This window comes from Falco peregrinus, chromosome 3 (assembly GCF_023634155.1).
Source record: "Falco peregrinus isolate bFalPer1 chromosome 3, bFalPer1.pri, whole genome shotgun sequence".
NCBI classification, from domain to species: Eukaryota; Metazoa; Chordata; class Aves; order Falconiformes; family Falconidae; genus Falco; species Falco peregrinus.
In genome coordinates this window covers 95,140,307-95,156,651 of record NC_073723.1, presented here as the reverse complement: position 1 = coordinate 95,156,651, position 16,345 = coordinate 95,140,307, and the positions used below count along the sequence as shown (strand labels likewise).

Sequence of the window (16,345 nt, the reverse complement as noted above, 5' to 3'; positions counted from 1 at the left end):
AGAATTTACACTGCAGAGACTGTCACGATACAAAGACGACAGCAAACTGAGGACTGAATTCTGCCGTCTCGTGTGCGTAGAAACTCATGGAATGAGGATGGTGACAGGCTAATTTGACTAATTTGTCAAGATGCTGATTTTTGTCCATCATATGGAGTTGGTTGTTGTTTTTGTTTTTTTTTTTAAAAAAAAAGGTAAAACAGCAATGAACTTTTAAATCGGTGAATTTCTCCTGGTACTTCACTTCACTGTCTGAACAGAACCAAAAGTTCTGGACAATCGAAAAATGTGTCATGGTGAAAAAGCCACAGTGAAAGCTAAGTGTTGTACTGGCAGATGTATTAGGTCGATGTATATACTTCTGCCTTAAAGGAAGCCTTTATTATTACGTTTTTAACAACTTTCTAGTGAAGCACAATCTCATGAGTTTCTTGTATAAAATCGAAGTGGTACAATTGTTTACACTGAGACTTTTCTAAATAAAAAACTTTTTAAAAAAGCAGTCTTCCTATAAATGGTACAGAACAATGAATATACAGTGACAAGTGCAATAAATTATAGCTTGTATTTACAAGAAGCCTTTTAAATGCAAGAATTAGAGGTAAGTGCATTTAATACAAGTTTAATATGGATCAAAACAATTTGCTATTAGCTTCTGCTAGACAAACCGTGGCTACAGTGTGAATGTATCCTTTATACCAGTTTGTTAGTTGCGTGAGTTGAATGGGAAAGGTTGGCCAAAGACTTGCGTATCTTGTTGGCATTCTGTCTTCCTGTAAATAAATTGTCCCACTAGAGAATGAATGGCCCCTAAACTTTCACGTCTGAATTACAGCTGTAGAAGCATCCCGACTTCCTTCCTGGGCAAGCGGTAGTAGAGGAGGCAGCTCCGCGTGGGCAGTGGAAGGAAGTTGCGTAAGAACAAGTGTGTGAAGTTCTATTGCTCAGTCAAATAGTGAATGGGAGAGACCAGCCAGGGCCCGAGTTCACGCTAGTGTTTCTCACACAGGGTGCAGCCAAGCCCTCGTACACCTGCAGGATCAGACTTAAACTGTGCTTGGACAATAAGAGCCCTGAAGCATTTGCTTTGGCACAATTTAAGATGCTTACTGCCATGGCAGATTTCAGGAGGAGACGAACAGTCTAGGTGTAGTAACTGGTCCTTCTAGACAAAAGGCAGTTCCTCACCTTAAGAATTACCTTGTACAAGATGTATGCTCTGAGTCTTTACTCTAGCTTCCCTGTCTCTCCCCTTGCCTTCCCCTCCACAAAAAACCTCACTTGTTTTGGGTGTTGGGTGCCCATCTGGTAAAACTGTAGCACCCATCCAAGCAACTGATGAAAGCCAAACTGCTATGCGAGATTAAGACCATCCCAGCCAAATAAAGCGTGTGTGGGCATATCGCTGCTTTGTGCACCCCGGCTCTGCAGAGCCGAGCAGCCGCTATGGCGCAGGGTCAGTCCACGCACCCCAGCGTGTGGTCCCCACACCCCTTCCTCCCACAAGGCACATACGTGGTATTCTAAAAGGTGGTTCATCGTGGGCTTTTTTTTTTTCCTCCAAGGTCAGGTAGTTCATGAAAGCACGGAAGGTAGTATGAAAGTTCATGGCAGAATCACAGAGTCCATGTGAAGACTGTTCGTCAGTGACATCCACAAGCTCTTACTACCATATTCCTGTATTTCTTCAAGATTACGTTAGAATTATCATCGAAATAAAGAACAGATATGGCATTTAGTTTGGTAGGTGCACAGCATGGTTTGGGAACATAATCGGGATTCATAAGATGAACCTGTTTGCCAAAAAGAAAACACAACTGAGACAATGGTAACTCATTTACAAATTCACCTATTGCTTTGGCACTGAGTTTTCTGGAGACTTACCAGAGTTTGTACAATGGCATGATTGGTTGCGTTCATATGGGCGTTGAGTGGGAATGAGCACTCCCCATCGCAGTAGTTGGCTGCATAGCCCTTTGGAGCGATTATCCAGTCCTTTTTAAGAAACAAACAGAACGTGATTCAAATTAAAAAGCTGCCAACTTGTACAGACAACTGCATGCAATTAAGAGCAGCTGAAAATTTTCCACTAACTTTTTTTCTTGAGGGTGAAAAATATGTTTCACTGAAACTGTTAGGGTTTGGTGGGTTGGGGTTTTTTTTTGTGAGCCGTGACTTTTCCATGGACACACAGATTTTAATGTCCAAAGAACGGTGCATATCTATGCACAGCTTAACTGCCCTGAACTACTAAAAGACTTATTCCTAGAACTCTTGATGGGGATTGTGGTTTGGATGACTTTATGTTCCAATGTTTCCTGCAGGTTCGGCCCTCTGGCTGAACCACCTTTCCTAGGTTGAGTCACAGCCTCAGCTGGTGTCCCCTCTGGGAGAAAATCATTTATGTGTGTGTGTGTGTGTGTGCACAAACACACACACACACACACACTTCAACCAGGGAGCTCCAGAACAGGAATATAAACCACTGGTGTCGTGCCTTGCAGACAGTCTACCTTATACACACTTACGCTGGGACGCCAGTCTGCTAAGGCCACTGTGGGAAGCTTTAGCTGTAGAACAGCTTCTTAACTCAGCCAGACTCCTAAAAGAGGGGCAGGACAGCCAGCCTGGGCTGTATGTGCAAGCAGGTGGCCCCAGTGGCAATCTGAATGCCATGCTACGGAAGGTGACTCTTCACCAAAAGGCTAATAAAAAAATTACAGCTTCTCTCCTACTGACACGAAAGAGCCAAAGGTAAATTAAAAGCATCACCAATTAGCAGGAGCTATTCTGCCTCCCTTAGTGTGAGGCTCTGCAGGCCACGCTGCAGGAGGAGGTACTGGTACGCTTCACAGGCACGTAATTCTTAAGATGATTTCCCCTTTACCTGACAATGACCTGGGTTACCTTGAATTTCGCTACAGCAGGCTTGAGCAGCCAGAGACTGCTGCTGCAGCTTTGCTAGCCCAGTTTGCTGATTGCTAACGTGGGGATACCTGGGCGCAGCAAAACCACCCCTTCATTTTACCGACTAGCTCACCCATAATTTGCTCCTGGTAAACTCAGTGGCTTTTCATAAGACAGTCACTCTCCTGCTACAGAAGCCAGTACGGACCGTGTCGTTAAATTTGTGGTTTAATGCAGTAAAGGGAAGCACTCTGCTAAATAAAATTGATGCTAAAAAAATGTATGGATGTTCTGAAGGAGACAGCAGTGCCCAGCAACTACAGAGGGCTGCTGCCCTGCCTCCATCATCTCCCTACAAACAGGATCTGGATTCTGACTCCTGGAAAGAGCCCTGCTGCCCTGTGGCCTTCCTCTGGCATCACCTTACCTTTCTGTAACTAGAAAGGTGAAGGCAGTGCCTTCGAGACCGTGAACATCACAACTGGAATACGCTTCCTGCGTGGAAGCAGGGCAAGTGAGCTAAGGAAGAGGTGGAAAGATTGCACAAGTGAAAAAGAAAAGCCACTAACAAGTTTACTGGGGAACGGAGTCAGCATGCAGCCAGTTGTGGCTCATGGGCTGGAGTTGACATAAGCTACAAAAAAATGCTGCTGCCCCATCAGCTGGGAGAGGACTTTCATGTGCAGCGTATTCCAGAAACAGCGGGTGCAGCCCTGGCATCCTGAATTATAATCTGTTAAAAACATTAATGGACAGAAATGGGACCTCCCTCACTAAAGTGCTGAACAAAAGAATAAAAACAGAAATTTAACAAGGAGAAGATGAGGGTACTCTTTGAAACTTGATGTTTGATGACACTACAGGTTGGTCCTAAGTAATTTACTCTAAGCAACTCTCTAGCCTCATGGTGTTACAACTAAACCTAGTCTTCCATCCACCTAGAGCAGCCAGTGCTAATTCTGGGGCAGGGGTGGAGAATTTCAACACAATGGCCAAGGTTAAAATTAGGCTGATCACTGGGAAAAAAAAAAAGATTTGGTTAAAATCACTGCTTAAATCAGATGTTTTACCTTATCATTAGAGGTACACAGATATGAGCCCTTGCCCGTATTGTGACTCCAATGAGTGACAGAGAATGACTGTATAGTTGAATCTCATAAAAGTATCAAGCTTCCTCTGGATCTTATCAAATGTCACAACTATCAATATTTATTTGCCCTTCCCTGTGACTGGTTTTAGTGAGGAGGAACAAGGGACATTTTAAAGCATAATGGCAGCCTCGAGTGGAATTACCGTGACACTGTTTAGATAACATTTCATAACAAAACGTCTCGTTTACCCAGAGAGAAACATCACACACCTGCCATCCCAAGTCTTGGAAGCTAACATAAAGTTCATGCTTTCTGCACGCTGTTTTTAAATCACTGCTGTTGTAATCTGTTAAAAGAAAAAGAACAAAACAGGAATTTAGAAAGTAAAACAGGCAGAGCATCGCTGGAGGGCACAGCTGGCCAGATGCGTGCATGCTGCAGCCTCAGAAGCAAGAAACAACGATGGCAAGCTCCCTCAGTAGCCAAAAGGATAAGGGTGTTGAGGGGCATCCAAAGGAGGGATGAAGCTTTTAAGATGCCTGTGGAAATGGAGGCACCCAAGTAACAGTTCAGCTGCCTTTGACAAGCGGTGCTTGTAAAGCACCTCCACTAAAATGACTTCTTAAAAATAAATCTACTTCTTCAGCCCAGCACAGGCTACATCCCTGCTGGGTGCTCAAACTCACCCTGCTCCCTTGGGCAGTTTCCTGCGTGCGCTGCCCTAGGTGGTAAGCTTAAAACACGTAACGCCGAGAGAACTGCAACACTGGGAAGGTTACTCATTGCCTTGTGTCCCTGGAAGCCCTTAAACAGCTAGGACATCCCGCATGCAGTGAAGCCATGTCCCCATCCCTCTCTGCTCCTTACCCCCAGCCTGCCCCAGCCATCACACATGGCTCCATGCACCACCTCCACCAGCCAAGCTCTGAACAAGTTCTGCCTTCCCATAACCCGCTTATCTGCAGATGACACAGGATTTGACACGGTCTCACCGTTAACGTGCTCCGTAGTGCCAATCCTGCCCAGAAGAGTGGGGGCACTGGCTGCAAAGCCCTGACCAGAGACCTTCCCCCTTGCTGCGACGCAATGTACAAGGATGTTTCAGCCACGCAGGGGCTGCTCCCGATGGCCCTACAAAATGCAGCTTTTGACAGCGAGTGGAATTTCCCATTTATATTTGGAAAGAGAGGCAGCTCTGCATGCGAACACCTGGAACCGCAGCGAGCGGAGGAGCTGGGCCATGACAGAGGGGCCTTTCACCCTCGGGTGGCTGCACAAATCCAGCCTTGATGGGTGGTGGCTGGTTTTGTCACACCTCAGGCAGCTGCCGGACCCCAGCGCAGCAGCCACAGAAACCACCTTTGCAGAGGGGCCGCTTGGCCACCGGCTGCGGCCGCCGAACCCGCGCTTCACGCCTGACGGGAAGCACAAGAGGAAGAGATAGTGGCAATTCAGCTGAGCAACGTGGGAGCCCGGGTCCCCATCCATGCAGTGACACTTGTGCGCTTCTCCCAGAGCTGGACCCAGACTGGCCGTGTTTTCCTCTGGTGCCTTACCCACACAGCGGGCCCCTCTCCTCTCCCACCCCTCATTTGCAAGTAAAGGCATTTCTATCCGCAGGCAGACGCCACACGCTGATGCGCCTGCCTCCTGCTGCCCCGGACCTTTGGGGTAACCAGCGCCTCAGCACCCCAAACACAGCTTGAAAGGCACTCTCCCAGCTCAGCATTCCCCAAATGCAGCAGCTGGGATAAAAAAATATTTTTAGTGACTTTTTCCTTGGCTCTGAATAAGCCTTTCTTCCCCCCCCCCCCCCCCCCCCCCCCCCCTCAGTTTGGGAGCTACAAATGCAAATATTTATTCAGAAGAAAAACTATAATACTAAAAGCACATCCAACTGACATTAAGGGCAGCACAGCATTACAGCTGGGTACAGTTAACACCAAGGTCTGAAAAAACCCTACACCTCAAATCCAGCCTCCAAACCACCAAAGATTATAGAGAGTTGTTTTTAGAAGCAGTGTGGGTTTAAAACTTTTAAGGATTGCATTTCAGACTTTCAATAGCTTCACTTCAATCACAAATTTAATCAGGTGAGCAGAGCTGGTTAACAGCCTGCTGCAGCATAAACATTCGCTCTCAGGCACCCTTGGTAGCAAGCACGGAGGCGAGCCTCTATTCAAGCTTTCCATTTTCAAACCAGACATACCCAGTAGAAACCAGGGTGTGGTGGGTTTTTTTCAGATGAAGCTTTTTGGTCTCTGGCTCAGCCCAGGAGCAAATTTCTAGCATGAGATGTTGCTAAATGATCTGGTCGTAACAACGGAAAAATATGAGCAGAAGATACTTCCAGTGATCAAAGGCTTTCGTTTAAGTACCTGACAACACAACTTCATTGTTCTTCAATGGGAAATACATTGCTTAGAGGAAAACCATCTGTATTGGATAGGGAGTTGCAGTGGAGTTGCTCTATTCACAACCGAGTGGGCAGAATGATGCTATGTTCCAAATCCAGCTACAACTTACCCAAATCGGCTACAGGAAAGGGGAGAAGGCAAGGGAGGCAGAGAAAACAGGAGTGGGAAGGAAGGCTGCGAGCAATCACAAGTTTAAGAAAACACAGAGTCAAAAAAAAAAAAAGAAAAAAAAAGAGCTGCTTAACAAGCTACACGAAGCAGAACATGTTATGAACGTGTCCTCTCTCACACTGCCTGAAATTGGCCCCCAAGACTGTGCCTCAGCTCACTGGTTGGAGTCACCCGAGTCACACTCCGCACTGAGCGGGGGCTGCTCTCCACCCCAGGTAGACACAGACGGCTCTACCTCCTCACTCGCCCAAACGTGGCCTTTGCTTTCTTAAATGTCAACATATTAAACATCCCTTCTCCCAGGATTCGCACTCTCCTCTGCGTAATGCTTACCCCAAGCTCCCCCGCCCTCTCTTGTTACGTTTGCCCACCGTGTCTGCTTTATGGAATCTACTTCAGCCCTGCTTTAGGGATCTTACAATCTTTATCAACCCTTAGCACTGGCTTTCTGAATTGGGAAAAAACCCGCAGCAACACAGATACGCCTAACAACTATCCGTTCCCTACAGCCTGGGGCTTGGCACACGCCCTAGAGCCATGTCCATTGAACACACATCCAGTTATGGGCCTGAAAAAAGAAGAACCCGCACAGTAAAGGGGTTTTGGTGCCAAGCTAAAGCTCAGAGCTACTCGAGGGGACCTCCACGACACATTTTCTTCGAAGCCTGGAAAGCAGTACCAGCTACCCCGGTTCAGCATGCTCAGCTGTTTTAGCCTGAATTACCGTTGTAGGTAGCTCGCAGTGTGGCTGCCACAAGGCAACAGGATACATGTCCCTTCCCACCAGCGCTGCAGCAGGGAGCCAGGAGAGCTGAGAGGAGGCAGTCTCCAGCAGAGGGATGCTGCAAACAACTGCCGTGAGGCCAGCCTACACTGGCACAACGTGATTTGCAAGGATTGTTTGCCAGAGACGTCCAAAATCTCTGGGAGTTTAGGGAGCTGCTTTGGGAGCTCCTATAGGCTCATTGTGGATTTAGCAAAATCGTCTCTTTCCCCCCGCCCCGAATGTACCAATTCAGAAACACTAGCTTGGCATTTACAAGACACTGCATTGAATCATCCTGCAAACTATTTTGTCTAAAACAGATTTTAAAAAAACCCCAAACCCCTAGTTCTGCACTTAAAAATAACTTCCAGGGCAGTGCAGTTAAAACAGCACAGTTAAGACAGCTTGTCTCTGCGGGCTTGTTTGCACTGAACGCTGTCTGCCTTCACCAGAACCCAAGCCTGACTTTCTGCGAGCACAGATGTTTCTCTTAAGACTGGACGCTGGCATGTGTGTTGCTCAAAGGGGAGAGAGAATAGCCTGACCCTAATGGTCTTCCTCCTACAGATACTTCTGCACCCACCTTAGATTTCCTATAACCACTCCCACGTTAAGTGCTGGCAAAGAATATCTAAATATTTACTGAGGTTGATACGTCTGAGAACACCCTTGCTGCTCCCAAGGTGCCAGCTTACCAAACTCCACATGGTAATTAATTGCTTTTGTGATTCAAAATAGCTTTGACAGAGGTCTCCAAGGCCAGCCCCCTTCTTCTTGGTGTTTGACTTTTTGGTGATTTGTCCGGATAAAGCTGGTGTAAACTGATCACGCAGTTAATAACAGTCCACTTCACATGAAAGAGATCTGCTTGGGTGGGAAGAAGGGGAGATACCGGGCTGACGTGGACCCACATGTGAAGGCACAGACAGAAATGCCGGCCACGCCACTCGGATGCTCTGCTAAAGGGAAGATTGACTGTGAGATAACAATGTTTATTAACAAGACCCTTGCCACCATGAAAGCATTCGGCCTTATTTGCCTTCAGTGTTTGTGCATGCTGTCCTTTGTGGTATTTGGTTCCCATACATGTCAGAAATCTGCCTGGTGCTGTGGATGTCTGCTGGATGAAAAGGCCACTTGGAGGGCCCCTCCATTTCTCATGAGCACCTCACACCTGTGCTGAATGCCCTGGAGTGGCTAAAGAGAAGGACACAGCAAGGGGTGTTGCGTGAGTTTCACTTAGAGCAGCAAATGCAGCCTGAAGTCAGATGTTTAAACGCAACTCACGCCATAAGGAGGGGCTGACAGGAACACCTGTGCCTGAAGGCTGGCTCGCAGAAGAGGAGGGTAATGGCCCCTGGGCAAGGAGATAGCCCCATACAGAAACCGTAACCCACAGAGGAGCTGGCTGGATGGCACTAAAGTCCTTAGGCTCGGGGGTCACCACCTGTTACACTGGAGTGTCCTCATCTCTTCATGTTAGCTAGAGGGTCAGACTGGAGTCTGAGAGTACGAGCTAAACCCACCGCAAGACACGGCTGAGCGAGGCCTCCAGATCTTGCAGACAACAGCAGAGAAACACCTGTGTGCTCCTCCCATCCACCTGGCTCCCCCCTGTCCTGGGCCAGAGCTGGTGTATGATTTTCTGCCTCAACAGATGAAAACACGTCATTTTCTCCATGCTCATCCTCCTTCTGCAGAAGAACAGAGTTTGGCTACAGGAACGCATTGACGCAGGACTCTTATGTCAAAGCAGTTTATAACCACGGGGGTTACTCAGTTCTGCTTTAAATAAGCCAGTTATAATAATTACATGTTTATAATCAGGGAAATGAGCATTCCTGGCAAAAAATACAGACCATTGAGATTCTTATGCCACAGCCATAACCTTAGGATCTGAGCAGTTGGTACTGACTGCAGGACAACTGCACATCGAAGGGAGCACAGCGGGGTCTCAGTCCCACACATAGCAGCATGCCTTCCCGTACCCCCCCGCCTCACCAGATCCAGTACCAGCCCAGCAGCACACTTCATGTGCTCTGAACTGCAGGACTTGAAATGCTTTCCATATTTAGTTAGTAAATGGGGCCTTTTTAAACATACTGCCCCAACCTAACTCACAGCATCTTTTGGGAAAGTGGTTCATTTTTGGATTGAAGAAAGAAAACCCTGTGTATTCACTAATGTAGAGGAAGGAAGGTTCAATCTACAAAAAAACATAAACATCAGCCAGCTGCCTTGCTATCCAGGAGAGAAACTGCCCTTCAGCCCTGACAGGCAGCAGCAATCCTGTCTTGGGGGAAGAGCACAGACCAAAAACCTGAGAAGATGTAAGGTACAGCAAGAAACAAAGACGTACAAGCAGGGAGCTGCATGGGAGGGGACCACAGCATCCCGTTTCTGGACCCAAAGTGGGTCCAGATGCATCAGGGTACCCTCAGAAGATCCGGGCAGCCTTCAGGGTAACCCCTAGGCTCACCTCCTGCTTCATCTTGGGGTGAACGCCTCCCCAGCCCTGCCATGCATCATCAGGGCATGGATGTAGGAACCTACACAACTGAAAAGAAAAAAACCCTGTGATTTCTTTAATGCTAAAAATGCTTATCAGTCATTGGTGCCTCCTGGGCTATTAAATCAACCACTTCTTAAGGAGAACAGAGTCTGAGAGTGTCACACTTAGAAAGGAAAATAAGCTGATGTAGGCTCTCTTTTCTAAACACAGAAACCAACCAAACATACATCTTAACTTTAAATTCCCCTCCTTTCCCCTGCCTTAAATCCACAGAGGCCCAACTATACCTTGTTGACTACTGAACTGCCAAATTCCAGGTTTTAAATTAAAGCTGCCTTTGAGCTAGAAGAGCTCAAAAAAGCCCTTGAGACCACAGAATGACCAGCTATTTTTTCCGTTTTTGTCATTTTATAATTTTACGACCTGATGTGTGGTGTAGTCAAGAAAGCAGCAATGTAAAAATGGCCCTTTTTGCCCAATATATCTGCTCCCTCTGGACCTTTGAGTCACATTGCCTGATTTAATAGTAGTGAAAATTTGTTTTTAGCACTGCAAAGCTTGTGGAGCTAGGCAGAAATTTGGAGCCTATTCTGACTCTGCTACCAGCACCACAAAACAGCAACGCAGCAAGTAACTTTCCCAAAGTGCTGTCAATGGATTAAAAACTTGGCCTTTGTGATAAAGGGAGCACAGCAGTTGAGCCCACCTGTGGGGGAGAATTGCACGTTGCCTGCATAACAGTTGGGCTTATTGCTTATAGTGCCCAGATGAATAAACTACCTATGCCCTTGGCAAGCCCATCACATGGGAAAGTAGCCCAGTGAGCAGCTGTGATGCCTGTCTTTCAAACTGCAGCTTGAAGACCCCAAGGAAAACCAGGACCAAAGCGAGTCTCAGCAATTGGGACCAACAGATGACCCACCTGTGGAGCTGGCAGAGGGCTCTCACACCAGATTAGATGGTAACTCCTCCAGCAATGCCACACTGGCACTGGCCAGCCTCCCTCAGGGACATCAGGCTGTAGGACCAAGTCACTCCTCCTGCCCTTAAAATCCGTGAAGTGACACTTCACACCCAGCTGAGTCTTGCATGCATAGCATGGGAACCCACAGCCGCAACGCAGTGTGCACCACGAGGACATACAACAGCCATTAGTGGCCAACTGCTGCTGGCATGCACTAGCCCAAAGGGCAAGTCCGTCACCACACCAGGCTGGAGCAACAGGGCTGCATCAGCATATAGCCATGCCCAAAGCCTGGCCACCAGACCTGGAGGGGCTCCCAACCTGCCTCTGGCTCCTTGCAGGCTCTCAGTGCCACGGCCAGCGTGGGGCCACCTTGGGTGCAGCGTGGCCGCACCCTGAGCGTGCAAGAGCAGGGGACCTGCCTATGGATTCACACCGGTTAAGTTTCAGCAGCGCTGGCTCATCTCCCCAGCCCATCTCATCTGGAAACAGACTACAAAATACAGCCACCTCTCTTCCTTGGGGTATACTCATTTCTAGACACAGGAAAAGCAGGGATCCTATTGGAAATGAAGGGGGCAGCATAATCAAATTAATCAAGTAACTTGGAATGGGCTGAAATGTTTGAGAGGAAAGAAGGTACTCAGTGAAGGAAGGGCTTGTAGCACTGTGATGCAGGGAAGAGTGGCAGGAAAACACAGAAAAGACTCAGGAGACAGGACACTCAATTTTTTATAAAATCCCAGAGTTATTGTCCTGTCCCACCAGCCCACAAGAGCAGTCACAAAGCTGCTGTATGACACCTGCAACATGCAGTATTTCCACAGCAAACAGGCCAGCGTCTTTGCCTGCCTGGATATGCGCTTTGTGTACACACTTGCTTTCTCACAAGGAGAAAAAAAAAAAGGGGATCTTGTGCTGTTCTATCAGGGTTTTTCCAAAGGAAACCAAAAGGACTCTGCTGAAAATGCATAATATGTGCATACCACAAATCTCAGCGTACACAGATATGGAATCTTTTAAATGCTGCGTTTCACATGGCATAATTCTAGGCAAATACTGTGTAGCAAGCAACCTACAAGCACAAGAGCTGGGGTTATAATGCTTCACCCCTCTGAATTCAATGTCTGGACTCCACTCTGGATTCAAGAGGACTTCCTGTAAGTCTCATTATGCGAGACCCTCTCTTCCATCCCATTGCAGATGGAACCTGTTCCCCCAAGGAAGAGCACACCACCTCACATCTCCCTTCTTGCTTCTGCACTCCACAGCAAATAGAAACATCACATGAAGTCGTCCCAGCTTGTGTTGCATGATTACCTGTGTTGTTTGATTACCTGTGACACTAGACACCCTGGAAACATCCTGAGCCTGGGTGGAGCGGTTTCGACTCTGCTGCCTGCGCCTGCTCGTTGCTGATCTAGTGGTCCGTACGTGAACTTCGCTCACTTTGAAGAAGGCCACCATGAAAGGCTGTTTGTCATAAGGGCCATCTCGGCCTATAAGGCCTGCTTCTCTAGGATTTACACTGAAACCTTCAAATCAAACAGAAAAACGAGTGTCAGAGAAATGGTGCAATTGGATTACTCCTTCCAGCATCGTGGCATCCCCATAAGCAGTGTTTCCTTTCTTTTTGCTCACACTCTTCTTCTTTAATCACTAAACATTCCCCTCCTGCCACCATGACCTGTAGACACTTTTACAACAGCAGCCCATCCATCCTAGACAAGAGGCTCCACCACAGCACCTGGCTCTTTGGTACCCCTATGGCATCTCTACGCCGGTTTAGGCATTGAAGAGGTATACAGATATGTATATAAAACACAAAGCCCACATGTGTCATGAAATTAGTTCTGCTGCCCACGAAACACAAAAGGCAGAGACAGGATTAGGAGATTCCTAGGGAAAGCAGATAGCAAAGAGATAGCATGCTTTTGTCAGGAGCACAGGGATGGGCTCAGCCCATTTGGGGAGGTGGAGGCTGGCACTAACATTTCCTCAGGGAGAACAGTGGACAGCCCCTCTGGTCTCACTTGACCCCACAGGTGTACCAAACTCCAGCATGAAGGGATAAGAAGAAAATATAAGGTTGGAGATGGGTTCCTACAGAGGACAGATGTCACTGTCATCTTTTTGGTCATCTTCTGCCTTTCCTTTCCTCTCCCACTGCTTATCTTCCAACACTCATTTTCATGCTCTTTTGCAGTGCCTTCCCTCCTTCTCCACCTTTCACGGTTTCTGTGGGCTGTGAAATGCTACCATTGCAGCCGCCCGCCCGCAGAGGGACCAGTCCCACCCAGCAACTGGATCGTTTCTCTAGCGCAGGGTTCCCACCCCAGCTTTGATGAGATCTGAGTAGCGACGGCAGCCACAGCAGTCAGGAGGGCTGCCATAAGCCCACACGGGGAGGTGCATACCCATATACCTGCCCTCTTCTCTTCCTCTCACCCCTAAACCTCACCCCACCTGGCATCCCAGCTCCATGCCCCATTCCGCCTCCAACCCAGGAACTGGGGCCCTATCTCTGCCTGCCTCCACCAGCTCACCCTGGTACCGTTCAGAAACATCTGACTTCACCCATGGGGAAAGACACGTCCATCGTGGGACACCCAAGAAGTGACAGCCCTCAAACTATGCTCTCAGATTCCTTGCTCATGGTGTTGGCTACAGCTGCCTACGAGGGCAGGGTGCTCACCCCCCACATCATAACTGGACTCAGTATCACTTCTAGACAGCATCCAAGAGACTCGTAAGGTGACTTGCATCAACTGGCCTGTAACCTACCATCCCGCGTCACCACGCTCAGCTGCAGTCCCATGTTGTGCTGAGGGTTCATCACCCACATGTTACTGGTGGCAGTGACATCAAACTCCAGCCAGCCCTCCTCTGAGGCCCACACCGCCCGTGTGTCCAGCAGGAACAGGTCAGAGGCCCTGCAGGAAAAGCGTAATGACAAGATGGTGATGTCTGGAATTTTCTCCCCTGGCTTTTGCTGTTACAGAGACAAAACCTGAAATCGTTAAAACTGATGTTAATAGCTAGGAAAAGAAACAATGCCCCAAATCTGCCTGTTTGTATCCAGAGTTTTGCCTTGAGATGCACATGCTTACAAAGCACAAACCTTACAACAAATTTTTTTTTTCCTAATTTTCTAGGCTGGAGGAAAGCAATCCTACTCCTCAGGTCTGCCTGTTGCTCCACTGGCAAGGGATTAGTAAGGCACTCTTCTGGCCTTCAGGCACCTGAAGGCTGTAATGCTAGCCCTGGCAGGACAGCGGTCAAACCTTCCAGGCATTCAATGGCTTTTGCCAAAGGGGTCTCATGCTTTCAGCCCATCTTCTACAACACAAACCTACACAACTGACCAAAATAACAATCAACTAATAGGCCAAGCATCAAACAGTGAAGGAAAATGAACGTCCAAAGGCCTCTAAAGACATTTTTCTGAGGCTTATCAGCAGGGATTTGAGCACCTTGTCCCAAGGCTGTTGGTACTGGGTCTCCTTCATGAGCTTCAGCTTCAAATGCTATTGTCTGTACCTTCTTTTGCAGCATCAAGTGTCCACCAAAACTTAATTCAATTAAATGAGCTGAAGAAGCACCTATAGAAATCCCATGTATATTTTCTCACTGTATTGTAGGCATAACTTTCCCATGCAAGACAGTTACAATTTCTATCCTTAACCTGTGGCCATCATCACTAAATGGATATCATGCAGCTGTGTCAATCCCATCGTCATCTGTCTTTCCCCCCTGGATTTTTTTTCTAACAATACCTTAATGGAAATGAGAAAACAGAATACCTGTCCCTTCCACCTATCAAAGGTTAACTTCAGAAAAAAACATTTTGACTGAGTTACATTTTAGTTTTGGCCAACTGCTATGTCATATTGCCCAGCAGCTTGGTTTGCATGAGATCACACATGGAAAAATAAGCACTTAAGTATATTAGGGCTCCTAGTGTGGCTATTTTTATAGCATGGAGGCTTTCCTGTGCCTCGCTGGTAGCCGCACACTCTGTGGTTGACTCAACAGTCTTTCCCACAGGAGTCTTTGCCACCGCTCCTCCAACGGGAAAAGGGTTCAGGAACAACTCTGACCTTCACCTCCAACAGCAGTGAGTGGCTGAGGCTGGCCAGCTGCTACATGTTTTGGAAACCTTAAGGTTGAAAGATTTGGGCTTTCCCAGGCAGGGTATATAAACTGAAGTGTTGCTTAAAGGAGACCGCAAACAGCAGCTGCAGCTGAGACCACTCCTCGCCTCTCCAAGTTTAAGAGAGGAATGAATTGCTAGATCATTCCCACCTCTGACTTACACATTGGTCCTCTCCAATGCTTGAAATGGACTATATCTGAAAGGGTGTTTCCCTAGCACCCGTCCTGACCTTCCCTCTCACACCAACTGCTTTCTGATCTCCTGTCCCACGTCCCTTTCTCTCAGTGCCATACTCTCCCCAGCACTCACACGCTCCACACAATGTCCCACTGGAGCCTCCAGACTAGAGCAACTTTGGCATGATGTCCCTCCAAAACCAAACATGTCTGGCTGCAGGGCTGCTGGGAACTCTGTAGGAGCAAACCCTCATGAACACTCAACCACATGGGCATAGTCAGTTCTACAAAAACATGAAGAGGAGGCTCAGAGCCTATATTCCCATTGCCTTGCACTTTGGGAAGATGCTTGGGCATCAGAGAGCTGTAAAGCCTGAAAGGACCACATGGCATCATCTAGCCAATTCCCCTGAACTCCAGACAGGATCAACTACAACCACATCACTCCTGAGAGATGTTTACCTGACATAATCTTCAGCCTTACGAACTCCACCATCTTTCCAGGAAATTGAATGGGTTTCACCAGAAGTATTCTTCTTTTTTTTGGTGCCTTTCTCCATAATATCCAACTTAAATGCCACAACTATCTCCCTTTCTTATTAAAACAACATCTTCAGTCTTTCCTTGCAAGCCATGTTTTATCGACTTTGACTATTTTCATTGCTCTTTATAGACCCAACTCGGATCAAGATCTCACTGATGCCGAGTACAGCAGAAGGATCATCTTGATGAGTCTCACAGACTATGCCTCTACTCACACATCTTGGAATACGATTTTGGCTTATTCACAAAACTCTCACTGTTAACACATGTTCACCTTGTGATCCACTATAATCCTTAGATTCATGCTGCTGAACCGCAAAGGGCCCAGCCACTTCCTACGGTGTATTTATATCACTCATTTTTCATGTCCGAATGCAATTCTTCTTTCTACAAAATCACACTTTTTTCCCCCAGATTGAACCTCCACCATTATTAGATTACTTTAAATATGGACTTGCCTTCCAGTGGGTCTCCCTCATCTTAGTGTCCTCCACAAATGTAATAAGCAAACTGCCTGACCACGGTACAATTCTACCAAACAAGAATGCTCCACATTATCCCAGTATGTCACACTCACTTTGGAAAGATTTCAATTCCTTTGTAAAATGCAGAAAAAATGGACAACTGGGCTTTCCAATCTAG

General features: G+C 47.4%; 1 protein-coding gene across 1 annotated transcript in view; it reads right to left on the bottom strand.

Annotated features, from left to right (window-relative positions):
* Window positions 1-269: 269 nt before the first annotated feature.
* BMP6 (bone morphogenetic protein 6) overlaps window positions 270-16,345 on the bottom strand; it is a 93,424-nt gene continuing 77,348 nt past the window's right edge. Inside the window, exons 3-7 of the mRNA XM_055799247.1 lie at window positions 13,613-13,761; window positions 12,166-12,363; window positions 4,268-4,344; window positions 1,885-1,995; window positions 270-1,793 (exon numbers count right to left, since the gene is read on the bottom strand). Coding sequence (XP_055655222.1) covers window positions 1,644-1,793; window positions 1,885-1,995; window positions 4,268-4,344; window positions 12,166-12,363; window positions 13,613-13,761 — 685 coding nt within the window. The 3' untranslated portion in view covers window positions 270-1,643. The remainder of the gene's footprint in view (window positions 1,794-1,884; window positions 1,996-4,267; window positions 4,345-12,165; window positions 12,364-13,612; window positions 13,762-16,345) is intronic.